Source organism: Choloepus didactylus, chromosome 21 (genome assembly GCF_015220235.1).
Source record: "Choloepus didactylus isolate mChoDid1 chromosome 21, mChoDid1.pri, whole genome shotgun sequence".
NCBI lineage: Eukaryota > Metazoa > Chordata > Mammalia > Pilosa > Megalonychidae > Choloepus > Choloepus didactylus.
In genome coordinates this window covers 42,445,263-42,460,242 of record NC_051327.1, presented here as the reverse complement: position 1 = coordinate 42,460,242, position 14,980 = coordinate 42,445,263, and the positions used below count along the sequence as shown (strand labels likewise).

The following is a 14,980-nucleotide window of genomic DNA, read 5'->3' as shown; positions in this document are numbered from 1 at the left end:
ACATTTCCCTTCTTAATTTACCTTTGCCTAATTTTACAATAAAGATCACAAAATGTTAACAGGGTATTTAATGATACAAAGAAAATTCTTTAAGTTATTATAACAGTATCAATGTTTGGTTTTTAAATAGTTCTTCTCTTTATAGATACAAAGGGAAATATTTGCAGACAAAATTGCAATATTGTTTGGGATTTCTGTAAAATGTGGATATATGAGGGGGGGTATAGATGAAACAAGACTGGAAGACTCAGCTGATAATTACTAAAGTTTGGTGAGATGTATATGGGCTATTAGTTTCAATACACCAGTCTAGGATTGTACCTGGTTGAAAACTTCCATAATAGAGTTTTTTGGGTTTATTTTTATTTCAATAACAACAAAGTTAACCCACAACCTCTGGGAGAGCATAAGGTAATAAGACATTTTACTGCCATGTGGAAAAAATAATATTCAAAATATCTTTCCAAATCTTTGGATCATCTTGGTTGCATATAATGAGAACCTTAAACAAATATGGAATCAACAGTGTGTGTATTTTTCAACAGAGGCGGAATCAGCTTAATATTTAACTGGGAAGCAGTAAGGGCCTAGCAAGATAACCAGTTCAGCCTAAGGGATGCCCCCAAAGGCTTATTAGTCACACAGTGCCATCACCCCTCCCCCTGCCCCCCACGGCTGAGAACTAGAAGGTGGGTTCTCAAGCTCTTACTTGTTATCCCACAGGTAACGTCAAATCAGTCATGTAAAAGGAAAAAATCAGTTATATTGTACTATAATGGAATATAAAGATGGCATACATGAAACACAATACCTGGCTTGCTCTTTGGCTCTCTTTAAGGACAAGATTTCTTCTTTCAGCTATTGTTGCTTCAAAATCTTGTAGCACAGGTGCCAATGCAGGATTGGCACCACCTGCCCACTTGAGTCGCTGCTCAATACTTGCTTCCAGGGCTGCTAGTTTCTCCTATAAAAAGGTAAGCAGAATCTGAGTGAATGTTTATGACACTCTCCACTTCCTGTATGTTAAGCATCTTATATAATTCAAAAGAGATTTTAAAGAAGCAAGAAGAGGCATAAGTTATTTATAAAACAGATCTTTAACCAATAAGTCCCTTTTTGGAATTAATTTTGATTTCATTTTGAAGATCTAAGCCCAAACATGCCTGGGGAAGTAAGAACTGGCTTTCAGTTTATTGTCTTGAAATTTGCAGAGCAATATTTCATTTTCATTTTTAAATAAAATCTTTAAAAAAAAAACCTGCTACCCAAAAATATTACTGCATTATATATATGCTATCTACAAGAAAATCCATTTACATTTATATTTTTAATTGTGAAAGATGAAAATCAGATTCCAATAAATTCAAAAGTTTATGAATAATGTTAAAATATTTTCCAGATTAGCAGGACAGGGAACAAAATAACAAAGCTATTTCAGTATTTATTCAATATTTGAGGAGGAGGAATTCACAATCTCTCTCTCACACACACATGCACACACAACCCTAAAATCAAAAAGAAAAGGCAAGAGTTCATTCTCCTAAATTGAAAACTTATCTTTCTCTGACTAATATGCTACAGAAAAATGTTATTTCAATCTTCAATGAAGTGAGCTCCAGAAAAGTTTCATTACAAAATGTTAAAATAACAAAGTAGTTATACTTGATTTTTCGCAAATATCAACTCATAAAAAAAGAAACAGAAAATGTCCAGCTACTATTGCAAACATGAGATATAAAGGATATACAAAATGAAGATATATAATCATAAAGACCTGTCTTTCTGTTTTTTAAAAAAATGGGAGGGGGGGGATTAAATATTTAGCTGAAATGACAGCAAAATACAGTCAATACCACTAGTCTGGAAAAATGTTCTACTACCTTTTACATCAAAGAATTCCATTATCTACACAACAAAGATAAGAAATGCCCAACCTTATTAGATATTAACAATGAGTAGATATTAATAACAAATCAGATATAATTGCTTATATACATTTCAGAAAGTATATTAAGCATTCAAAGTCTTTCCAATCAACAAGGTTCCTTAATGTATAAAGGTGTAGTAAACATCAAATTTGTTAATAAACTAAAATATTTAATAGGTCTCTACTCCTGTTTGAAATATGCTATTGTAAGACTCAATTTCCTTAAAGGGTAAGAAATAAAAGCTTTAAATTAAAATAAAAGTGAAAAAGAATTATATTCCTCTGGCTTAGAAGCAGAAGACAAACATGTAGGTATACTGAACCACCAAGCACTAACACCTAAATCACATTATAGGTCATTTCTAAAAAGTAAGATGTGCCAGAAGGAAGATCTGATAAAACATACCTGAACTGTTGCAATTGAAGTTTCAATCTGGCTCAGGGTATGGAGTTTCTTTTTCATGCTGGTTAGGATTGCAGAACGAGGTGGAGGTGTGACTGACATGGCTTGTGGTCTGTTGATAAGGAGATCTTCATGCTGCCACTATTCAAAGAAAAAGAAATTAATAAAATTAGATAAATATACAGAGAGGGGGTGTGAGTTAGGACTGGCAGAAGGGAAAAAAAAAAAAGGCAGGAACAAATATGGGGTGACAGGGAGGAAGAATATTAGAAACATTACAAAAGAACCACAACCAATTAAGAAACTTCCTGAGGTAGACAATGGCTGATAAATTTCCAGAATCAGTGATTAATTAATAATTCTGAAGATCCTGCCTAGTCTATGTAAAAGTTACCACACAATTCTCAAAAAAGTCTGCTACAAAAGGAAGGAAATAATAAAGATTAGAAATAAATAAAATAGAGAAAAGAAAAACAATTGAGAAATTTGATGAAGACATTCTTGGTTCTTTGAAAATATCAATAATAATTGACAAACCTTTATAGATAGACTGACAAAGAAAAAAGAAGATACAATAGATAAAATCAGAAACGAAAATAGGGGACCATTAATACCAGCCTTACAGAAATAAAAAAGGATTATAAGAAAATACCATGAACAACTGTATGCCAACAAATCAGATAACTGAGATGAAATGACAAATGCCTAGAAACACACTAATTACCTAAACGGACTCTAGAAGAAATGGAAAATATCAACAGAACATTAACAAGAAAAGCAATTGAATCAGTAATCAAAAACCTCCCATCAAACAAAAGTCCAGGATTACATGGCTACACTGGTGAATTCTACCAAACATTTAAAGAATTAACACCAATCCTCAAACTCTTTCAAACAGTTGAAGAGGAGGAAACACTTCTTAACTCATTCTAAAAGGCCAGCATACCCTAATCCCAAAGCCAGAAAAAGATACCATAGGAGAAAATTACAGACCAATAGACCTTATGAACATGGATACATAAAACCTCAACATAATACCAGCAAACCAAATCCAGTAGCACATTAAAAGATCATACACATAACGAAGTGGGATTTATCCTAAGAATGCTAGGGTGGCTGAACATGAGAAAACCAATGTAATACACCACATTGAAAGAGTGAAGGTGTGCTTGTGGGGGGAAAACACATGATCATCTCAACTGATGCAGAAAAGGCATCTGACAAAAACCCAGCACTCTTTCTTAATAAAAACAGTCAGAAAACTAGAAATAGAAGGGAACTATAAAAGGGAACTTTCTCAACATAATAAAGGATATATATAAAATACCTACAGCTAACATCAAACTCTAGTGAAAGACTGAAAGGTTTCTCCCTAAGATCAAGACCAAGACAAGGATGCCTGCTTTCACCATTGCTATTCAATAATGTACTGGGAGTTAACAGCCAGAGCGATTAGGCAAGAAAAAGAAATAAACAGCATCCAAATTGGAAAGGAAGAAGTAAAACTATCCCTATTTTCAGATAACATGACCCTATATATAGAAAAATCCCAAAGAATTCACAAGAAAGCTACTGGAGCTAATAAACAAATTCAGTAAAGTTGCAGGTTACAAGATCAAAATGCAAAATCAATTGTGTTTCTATACACCAGCATTGAACAATTCAAAAAGAGAACAAGAAAACAATTCCATTTGCAATAGCATTTAAAAGAATAAAATACCTAGGAATAAATTTTACCAAGGATGTGAGAGAATTCCATACCGAAAACTATAGAATATTGCTGAAAGAAATTAAGGCCTAAATAAATGGAAAGACAACCCATGTTCATGGATTGGAAGACTTAATATTATTAAGATGTCAATTCTACCCAAAGCAATTTACAGATTCAAAGCAATCCCAATCAAAATTCCAAAGTCCTCATCTACATAAATGGAAAAGCTAATCATCAAATTCATATGGAAAGGTAAGAGGTCCCAAAAAGCTAAAACCATCTTGAAAAAGAGCAAAGTTGGAAGAGTCACACTTCCTGATTTTAAAACTTACTACAAAGCTACGGTAACCAAAACAGCATGGTACTGGCACAAAGGCAGACATATAGACCAATGGAATCAAATTGAGAGTTCTGAAAAAAAACCCTCCCATCCATGGTCAACTGATTTCTGACAAGAGTACTGTGCTCCATGTTCTCTAATACAATCTTGTGGGGGCAGACATATTTAGTATTGACTAGGTTGGAACCTTTGGATTAGGTTGTTTCCATTGGAGATGTGACCCAACCAACTGTAGGTGGTAACACTGATTAGATAATTTCCATGGAGATGTGGCCCTGCTCATTCAGCGTGGGCCTTGATTAGTTTACTAGAGCCCCATGTTAGTGCTCAGACAGAAGGAGCTCAGAACTTGAGCCAAGAGAGAGCAACTGAGAGTGACATTTTGAAGAGGAGCTGCAGTTAAGAGAGTACAAAATGCCCCAAGAGCAACATTTTGGAGAATGCCATTTTGAAACACAACCTGGGGGCAAGAGGATGCCAGCCATGTGCCTTCCAAGTTAACAGAGGTTTTCCAGATGCCAATGGCCATCCTTCAGTGAAGGTAACCGATTATTGATGCCTTTATGGCCTTAAGACTGTAACTTTGTAACCAAATAAACCCCCTTTATAAAAGCCAATCCATTTCTGGTATTTTGCATTTTGACAGCATTAGCAAACCAGAACAGGTACCAAGACTACTCAATAGGAAAAGAACATTCTCTTCAACAAATGGTGCTGGGAAAACAGGATGTCCACTTCCAAAACAATGAAATCTGACCCCTGCCTCTCACTGTATAAAACACTAATTCAAAATTGATCAATGACGTAAATATAAGAGCTAAAAACTGTAAAACTTCTAGAAGATAACACAGGAGGAAAATCTGCATAACCTTGGATTCTGCAATGGATTCTTAAGATATGACACCAAAAGCACTTAAGGGAAAAAAAATTGAACTTCATCAAAATTTAAAACTGAGTGCAGAGGACACTATCAAGAAAGTGAAAAAACAACCTACAGAATAGGAGAAAATATTTAGAAGCCATATACCTGATAAGGGCTTAATATCCTGAATATATAATGAACTCCTACAATTCAACCACCAAAAGACAACCCAATTTAAAAACAGGCAAAGAACTTGAGACATTTCTCTAAAGAAGATATGCAAAAGACCAATAAGCACATGAAACGATGCTCAACCTCATTAGCCATCAAGGAAATGCAAATCAAAACCACAACAAAGTAACAATTCACAACCACTAGGACAGCTATTATTAAAGAAATAGAAAATGGCAAGTTTTGCTGAGGATGCAGAGAACCTGGAACCCTTCTGCATTGCAGGTTGGAATGGAAAATTGTGCAGCTGCGATAGAAAACAACTTGGCAATTTCTCAAAAAGTTAAACAAGAATTACCATATGACCTGGCAATTCCCTTCTTAGATATATACCTCAAAGAACTGGAGAGCAGAGACTCAAACAGATACTTGTACACCAGTGCTCATAAGTATCATTAATCACAATAGCTGAAAGGTGAAAACAACCCATATGTCCATCAACAGATGAATGCATAAACAAAATGTAGTATACGCAAACAGTGGAATGAAGTACTGATACATGGTACAACATGAACAAACTTTGCAAATATCATGCTTAGTGAAATAAGCCAGAAACAAAAGGACAAATATTGAAATATCTAGAATAAGTAAACTCATAGGGACAGAAAAAAGACTTTAGACTGCCAAGGGCTGGGATAAAAGGGGGAGAATAGGAGCTACTTCTTAATACATAGAGTTTCTGTTTGGGGTGATAAAGTTTTGGTAATGAATGATGGTGATAAGAGCACAATAATGTAAATGTAATTAACATAAATGAATTGTACACTTAAGAACAGTTAAAATGACAAATTGTATTTATATATACATTTCAAATGGAGTCAAGAGGTCACTCTGGTAGGCATTCTTATGCACTATATAGATAACCCTTTTTAAGTTTTATTGTATTGGAATAGCTAGAAGTAAATGCCGGAAACTATCAAACTCCAAACCAGGAGCCTTGACTCTTGAAGACGATTGTATAACAATGTCGTTTATAAGGGGTGACAGTGTGATTGTGAAAGCCTGTGGAACACACTCCCTTTATCCAATGTATGGATGGATGAGTAGAAAAATGGGGACAAAAACTAAATGAAAAATAGGGTAGGAGGGGGGGGATGAGTTACGTGTTCTTTTTTACTTTTATTTTTTATTCTTATTCTTTCTGGTGTAAGGAAAATGTTCAAAAATAGATTGAGATGATGAATGTACAACTATATGATGGTACTGTGAACAGCTGATGGTACACCATGGATGACTGTATGGTATGTGAATATATCTCAATAAAACTGAATTTTAAAAAAAAGTCTGCTACACAAATAATCTCTAGTTAAGAGGTTGCAGATCAGAGGGGGAATAAAATGTATGTGTAGATCTTGGTATGGCAGGGAGGCATTGCCCCACATGGAGGCTATGCGAGTGACTGAAAGAAACATTGGCAGCAGCCACAGAAGAAAACTCTTCCAATTACAGAACCTAAAAGTGACAGAAAGGGGCAGGCAACAGTTGAGAGGATCATGTCATCTTGTATGTTGTAAGGTTGATCCCAGAAGGCTAGGCTACAATTTAAGAGTTACCACTGTGTGTAGAGCTTAAAATCTGCTCAAACAAAACTGAAAGGATTTTTACAATGTTTTCCATAAGGTTGTCAATTTTTAAGGGAATAAACTCCAAAATTTGCAAAACAATAAAACTTTACATCATTAAGAAGTAGTAAAATATATACACACATAAAAAATCAATGTGCTATAACCAGGATTGTTAATATATAATACATGCAATTTTAGAAGTTTGAACAGATTACATTTCTTAGTTTGCAAGCTAAGAAAGCAGCTAACAAAAAGTCTCAAAGTGAGGGCAATTACACTGGTTCACATACCAGTAACATGAACTGAGCTGAAACTACAATACCACTTTGGGGAAGTAGTCTCAATGTCAGTAAGTGACAAAAAAAAAATCATTCTCTATGCCAATACAGATCCCCAGAAAGCTTAGTGCCCCAAATATTACTGCATGCATTACAATTTGTTTGAAGCTACTGACAATTTCAAGCCTATATTTGAAAAAGAAGTACTAAGAAAAATAGCTGTAATTTATATTGTGCTCAGTGCCTTAAATAGATCACCATCATTTGAGAGAGCTATTATCTAAGTCTGATTTGAATCCAAATCCATCTCACCCAAATTTGGCTTGTGCAGACATACTGCTCCTAAATAATAAGGACAAAAGAAGACTTCTGAAAAATAATTCGCAAAATGAAGACAGATTTATGCACAGTTGTTGTATCATTAGAGAAAACGGGAACAAAAATCACTTTCAGAAATAATCTTAATTAAATGTTCAACAACACAGGAAGCATATCTACATAGTGAATGATTCAACCATTAAAACTTATATTTTCAGAGAATACTTTATGACACAGGTAATGCTAACTATACAACACTGATGGAAACAAATCCAAAGGACACAAAACCATAAATATAGAACGATCTCAACCATGTAAAAGAGAAACTGGAAAGCAAGCACCAAAATGTTCAGTTCGTTCTGGGTTGGCACATTCTCATGCAGTTCAAAAATTTCTTCTTTATATTAATTCCCCTAGTTTTTTCAAAGTTCCTCAATGTATGAAAAAACACATCAAACACACAAAAATATTTACCTGGAACATGGCAATATGCAGCTGAACACGCTGTAGGCTTGTCTTACAAGAAGAAATACTGGTTTCCAGCCTGCGCACCAAGTCATGCTTCTTCCAGGCAGTGTCATAAGAACTCGCTAACACAGTCGCCCTGTTCATGACCAGCTGAGAGAACTTCCCAATCTGGATGTTGTGCTCCACCGCTTTCTTACAGAGATCATCAACAGAAACTTTGCTTTCAGCACCAAAGTCCTTTGCCTCTACTTGAGCGATGATGTCTACACCTAGAGCACTAATAAAACTACAAAGTGTGAGCCCTAGGGCTTGGTTTGGTAGTCCAATTAAGAGCTGCCTCACAAAGTCAGCTGTGAATGCCTTTATAGGTTTGGCCATTTGGTCTTCACTGAAACAAGAGTTTCTAAAAAGAGTTTTCACATTGACAAGCTGTACAGGTCCATTTACCGTATTCTGATCTTCAAGTGAACTTGATCCTAAAAAATGAAAGTTTTCTTAGAGTATTTCTTGCAAAACTAAAATAAATAAATAATGCTGCTCATTTAAAATACTACAATTAAACTTTCATGAATGTACAATTAAATTAAGCCTACTCTCTTCTGCCACCTTCCAAAGTACTGCACAATTACTCCAGTAGGTTTAAATATAGAAATATTACCTGACAATGTTTTAGAAAAAGTACCACAGAGCCTGAAGAATTCCTTAATTGTCTGAAGTCTTTTTAGAAAGAAAATCTCTTCTAGCACTTGCCGATGATTATCATCATCAAAAAAATTGACTTGGGTACTCCTGGCTTCCCTTATAATGTCAATCTTTCGCCAAGCTATAGGAATTTCCATCTTGTTTAACTATGTAAATGGGAGAAAAGAAAGTTTTATTTCTCCACTCTTCACACACTGAACAACTACTTTACTGCTTTCATATTATTCATAAAACCAAACGAATATTTACCTTTTCAACTAATAAGCCAAAAGCAGTTTCCACTTGGGCAAACATGCCATCAAATGCTACCAAAAGCATTTGGCCAGCTGACATTTTTGGTGTTTCATCAACGGAACCATTTCTTGGTTGTATTAATTCACCATATTGAGCATGCAGTATTCTAGAGGAAAAGAAAAGGAATTAAAACACGTAAGGAAGAATAATGCATTTTTGGGGGACTACTAAAGGTCAACAAGTCTCATGGTTAGTGTGCAAAGTCAAGGAAGACTTTTGGCATTGAGGAAGGAGTGTTAATCCCATTGTGAAGTCAATGTTTCCAATCAATTCAATACTAGCAAGAGCTCATGTGATTAAATTTTATGTCAATTTGAATTATGACAACTTAAAAAGAACACTATATAAAACACTGAAGTCTCACTTTTAGTGCAGAATGTATTACAATAATATGAGCCCTGATATTAAAAAATGTCAAGAATCAGAAAATTCTGAAGCTGGTGGATTTAGCAAATTGTCAGGCGTGCCCTCACTACTGCCACATAATAGAGCCAACCAAAGACAAGAAAAAATATGCCTCTTTTATTTTGCTGGCTGTTTTCAATTATGCACATTTTGAATGTTAAGTTTTCAGAAATGCACTTACATTACCAGTAACATAAGACATACGTGTGTATTCAAGCACTATCCTAAAGATTTTATACAAAAAGTAAAAATACAATTGCCCAACACCTATGATTACTATCAATAAAACTAATGCTAATTAGAATTTGAACTCTATCAAAAATACATACAGAAATCCTTCCAAATAGATACAGAGCTATTAAGAGTTGTTAAGAGAATAAAAATAGATAAGCTACCAGAGGAATTCCTAATGGAAAAAGGGCCAAAAGATGGTATCAGCTTTTCTTTGAGCTTATCAAAAGATGTTTCTATGTAATAAGTGAAAATCAGGCTATCAAAGGAACAGACATAAAGTTCATCACCCAAAGCATAAATGAAAGTAAAGGTTCCTCCATCTGAATGGGAAAAAATATTTGCTTCAAAATAATTTGAGCAATACAATTTAATAAAATTGACCACGTATTGGTAGTAAATTATTGAAGGTAGTAAAATGGGGGTTCATTAGACTGTTATACTTTCTTATATCTGAAATTTCCATGTGGGATGAGGGGAGGATAGGAAATGATGGGGAATTCATTTCTACTCTCTCAAAGAAAAGTTCTGAGACACCAAGGACAAAGCGGTTGAGGGCTTATCTATGAGTAAAATACATGTCCAGAGGAAGTGCCCAATCTCTACAAGGGTGGCTTTAAAAGCACACTCCACTATGTACATACATGTGTGTAACTACAGCACCAAAAAGATACACGTGTACATGTGGAAAACTACACAGAATCATAAAGAAACACACACATGGGTGTATATATAACTGGCGAAATGTAAGTTCTGTAGATTGTATCAATGCCAATTCCATGGTGTTGCTATTGTACTATAGTTTTGTAAGATGCTAACGCCGGAGGAGGAAGGGTGAAGGGTACACAGAACCTCCTGTACACTTTTTCCACAACTTCCTGTGAATATATATTTTTTTCAATCAAAAAGTTTTTTATACAAACATTTATGAATAATCATACTTGCTATAAAAATTAAAGGTAAACTTACAATAAAATAAGAGCTCAGAATTCTTTTATCTGGCTTCCCCATATCTTCCACAAGGAAACAACATAACTGGAATTCACTTGCCTGGCAACATCAATGTAATGAGCATGTGTTTCTTCTTCAAGTCCCATAGCTGCATTTCTTAAATAGGCTTGAAGAGATTCAACTAGAGTTTGTAGGGGAACACCATCAGTTGTCTGCTCAATAAGACTGTCCAGCTCATGAAGCATACTCTCTAAAGTGTATTCCCCTTTCATTAAACATCTAAGTGCTTCTGGAAATATGATTTGCCGGAAATTTGAGTTCAATTCCTACAAATATGAGATAAATATATTTTAATGTTTTTTGAGTTCAGACAAACAATAACTTAGATAACCCAGAGAACAACATACCATTATCAAAGAAGCAGAAATTTATGGAAAGTGTAGTAAGTTACACATTTGGAGACTTGATACCATAAACTAAGAAAAAACATATGCAATCATAAAGTTATGGCTAGACTTCACACTCATCTTTATTTTAAATGAATGCTTAAGCAACATTTAAAGGGTTAAGTCAAATTGCTTTTCTGGGTTAAGGAAATGAGAAAGATAGTGTTCAATATCTAAAGCAAACTTAGAAAATTAAAGTTAACTTAAAAGTGTTCACCTGAAGTGAAGTATATACTCCATTAGCTAAGTGAACTGCCTCAGATGCTTCCATGGGGTTAGGTATATCCAAGTCCTGTGGCACCAAGTGGCACTGCTTCAGTAACTGAACCAGGCAGGTCACATTTCCACTCATACTGCAGAGCTCCTCCAAGAACCAGGCTCCATCCCGAGAAGTCAGATCAACTAGCTGCTCTCCAGCACTTGAAGCTGCACCTTCCATCATCAGGTTGCGCCTAAATGAAGTAATTATTTGCACAATGAAAAACCAAATCCCTGGTTTGAAACCAATTTAACTAAAAGCATAATGAAAAGCAATCAAATCTGAAAAGAAATAAAGCAACTGTTAACACTAAGCAAGACTAAGGAAATTAAAAGGATATATTAAGTTTGGGATTAAACATAAAGCATGAAATCTCAGTAAGCAACAGTGTTTACAAGACAGTGAAATGGTTTTGATACGAGGTTAAGCTAACTTACCTTGTAAGGGTACAAAGGGCAGAAATAATAACACTTGCTAAACTCAAAGATCCTTCTTCTCCATTCTCATGAAGGAAAACTTTAATGCAACGTTCAATTTCTTTCAACTGATCTTCACAAACCGGCACAGTGACAGCTTCTTGTTTCAAGCGTTCTACTTGTCTAATAAGTCGACTGTTTATGTCTGCTGCATACCGCTGCAGGGTCATTTCAGTGGCAGTGATAAACTGACACACTGTTGGGGGTGGTTGGGGAGCATACTGTATTTCATATCTATAAAAATAAAAAGAGGTGCCTGTTTATGACATAAACACCCCTGCTTATAAAGTTCATACTTTATAAACTACCGTAAAAGAGAATATTACATTTGATCCTGAGACAAACCTAAAAGATTAGGAATCAGTATCTTCATTTTAGAGTTTTAAGCAACTTCCTAAGGTTGAACGATAGAATCAATTTTTAAATGTAGCCCTCCTTACCCTAATTCCATTGCTTTTACACTGTGATATATTTTTAATTCATTAGGAAAAAAACACTATCTTACAAAGGAAAACATGAGTGCAAATCTCAAAACGTAACAAAGGTGGCTCCATCCAAATTGCATCTAGTAACCATTTCTTTCAGAAAAATAAAATACAATTGCAATTTAAAAATGGAAAAGCAACTTGGCTTCTTCTCCCAATGAGAAATCACAACAAAACAAAACAGGTGCTATCAACTTACTTTCGATAGAGTTCTTGACAGCGCTCTACTGTGGTGTTACAGATGAGCTCTTCCATCCAGGTCTTCCACTGTTCAATTCGATGTTTCTGAAATATGGCCTTTGGATACTGCAGAGCTACAGTTGCATAGTGATGCAGCTGTTCCAGACAGCCACGGAGCACCGAGCGCCTCTGCTGTAGAAGAGCGCCAACCTCCCCCTCCAGCTGCTCACACTGGCTAATCAAGTGGGCCTGGCCAGCATTCTGCAGAAAAGCTGTTGCCGGCACATAGCTTGGAGGACCTTTTGGTGAAAGACAAGATTGTTCACAGTGAAGCTATTTCAAGCACAAACCAGAATCCCACACATAAACACACAGCTACAAAACTCACATGCTCACAGGTATCTAAAAATAAGTCAATCCATACCAAGGTCCATTTGTGTGCTTATCTCCTGAAGCAAACTTGCAAGCTGTGTTGCTTCTAAATTACTGAATGCAGCTTGATAATGTGTTATCCACTGTTCAAATTCATTCAGCTTCACCTGGATCGCTTCTTGAACAGCTCTTTGCTGAGTCTGTAGTTGAGTGTGTTCAGAATACCTAATAAAAAAAAAAAAAAATCAAAAGCTAACTTGCTGTTCTTTTTTCTATGTACTTTTATAACCTTGTTTTGCTCATACTTGGACTGCCTGGTAAGCTCCTTTTCAATATTGACTCTGCTCAAATGTCCCTTATTCTTATTTCTCTGTTTTTTCCCTGACCCATCATTCTCTCAACTATGACCACAGCATTTTAAAGAGAACTCTACCACACCTTCAGGTTTTCAGTGCCTTGAAGATAAAAGGCTGATGCTTTATGGATCTTTGTAGTCTCAGAGCATCATGCAATGTTTGGCATATTCAACTAATCTTTCCTAAGCACTGCTCTGTGCAAGGTTCATTAACTTACAGTAACCTATTTAATTCAATACCCATAAAAACTCAGCAGACCTCCCCTCTACGTGGGATCAGACACCCAGGGAAGTGAATCTCCCTGGCAACGTGGAATATGACTCCCGGGGAGGAATGTAGACCCGGCATCGTGGGATGGAGAACATCTTCTTGACCAAAAGGGGGATGTGAAAGGAAATCAAATAAGCTTCAGTGGCAGAGAGATTCCAAAAGGAGCCGAGATCACTCTGGTGGGCACTCTTACGCACACTTTAGACAACCTTTTTTAGGTTCTAAAGAATTGGGGTAGCTGGTGGTGGATACCTGAAACTATTAAACTACAACCCAGAACCCATGAATCTCGAAGACAGTTGTATAAAAATGTAGCTTATGAGGGGTGACAATGGGATTGGGAAAGCCATAAGGACCAAACTCCACTTTGTCTAGTTTATGGATGGATGTGTAGAAAAGTAGGGGAAGGAAACAAACAGACAAAGGTACCCAGTGTTCTTTTTTACTTCAATTGCTCTTTTTCACTCTAATTATTATTCTTGTTATTTTTGTGTGTGTGCTAATGAAGGTGTCAGGGATTGATTTAGGTGATGAATGTACAACTATGTAATGGTACTGTAAACAATCGAAAGTACAATTTGTTTTGTATGACTGCGTGGTATGTGAATATATCTCAATAAAATGATGATTTAAAAAAAAAAAAAAAAAAAAAACTCAGCAGAGCAGATAAAACAACTGCTTTTATACTAAAGAGTGAGAATATATACAAACTGAAAAGAGAAAACCAAAACTCAGATTTTCTGAACCCAAGTTCACTGTTCTACCCACTATACCCATCAATCTCCCACAGTCACTGAAACATTTAAATTAAATATAATAAAGCAGAAAATTTAAGTGAATTATTGTTTAACACTGAAATCGCAGGCCTTTTATCATTTAAGCAAGTTGTTGCAATAATTCTGATCCAGGTTGGCAGTCTTTACATAAATATAAAATTTCTCCTTAATGGTATACATTCATTAAAATTTAACACTGTTTTAAACCTGTGTTGCAGAGTGTGAGAAGGATGATCCACTCCTTCGGCTCCTTCCAGAAACTCTATTTCCTCCAGCAGTTTGCCCTGTAGTTTTTCCACATCTGTCAGTTGCTCTTGCAAACTTAGGTATTCATCTAAGCTGCTGTCCAGCTTAGGAAGCACAACCAGCATCTCATCCCTATTCTTAAACCAGTTCACCTATAAAACAGTAAGTATTATAATTGGGAAGATTCTTACAGTATGAACTATGAGATATGAAGGTGTCTGTTAGAAAGATCATGTTAGAGTATTTCACACATATTCCAACATGGAAAAATGTTACAGTTTTTACAAATCATTAACCCAGCTCTTAGGAGTATGTGTGTGATTGTGTGTGACTTTGTATGGAAGCATTTCCTAATAGAAAGACTATATCACTTTGACATATTTCATCGCTGTTTCAATATTATACATTATAGCCTTGCAAAAACAGAA

At 35.5% G+C, this 14,980-nt stretch overlaps 1 protein-coding gene across 4 annotated transcripts in view; it reads right to left on the bottom strand.

Annotated features, from left to right (window-relative positions):
* The window catches only part of SMG1 (SMG1 nonsense mediated mRNA decay associated PI3K related kinase), a 143,434-nt gene that overhangs the window by 9,518 nt on the left and 118,936 nt on the right, over positions 1 to 14,980 (bottom strand). For all 4 annotated transcript variants that reach the window (XM_037815432.1, XM_037815433.1, XM_037815431.1 and 1 more), the window contains 11 exons: positions 14,514 to 14,704; positions 12,957 to 13,129; positions 12,552 to 12,831; positions 11,829 to 12,101; positions 11,350 to 11,584; positions 10,786 to 11,012; positions 9,055 to 9,205; positions 8,762 to 8,951; positions 8,110 to 8,579; positions 2,334 to 2,471; positions 812 to 964 (listed from right to left, as the gene is read on the bottom strand). In XM_037815432.1, the coding sequence (XP_037671360.1) occupies positions 812 to 964; positions 2,334 to 2,471; positions 8,110 to 8,579; positions 8,762 to 8,951; positions 9,055 to 9,205; positions 10,786 to 11,012; positions 11,350 to 11,584; positions 11,829 to 12,101; positions 12,552 to 12,831; positions 12,957 to 13,129; positions 14,514 to 14,704 (2,481 nt within the window). The remainder of the gene's footprint in view (positions 1 to 811; positions 965 to 2,333; positions 2,472 to 8,109; positions 8,580 to 8,761; positions 8,952 to 9,054; positions 9,206 to 10,785; positions 11,013 to 11,349; positions 11,585 to 11,828; positions 12,102 to 12,551; positions 12,832 to 12,956; positions 13,130 to 14,513; positions 14,705 to 14,980) is intronic.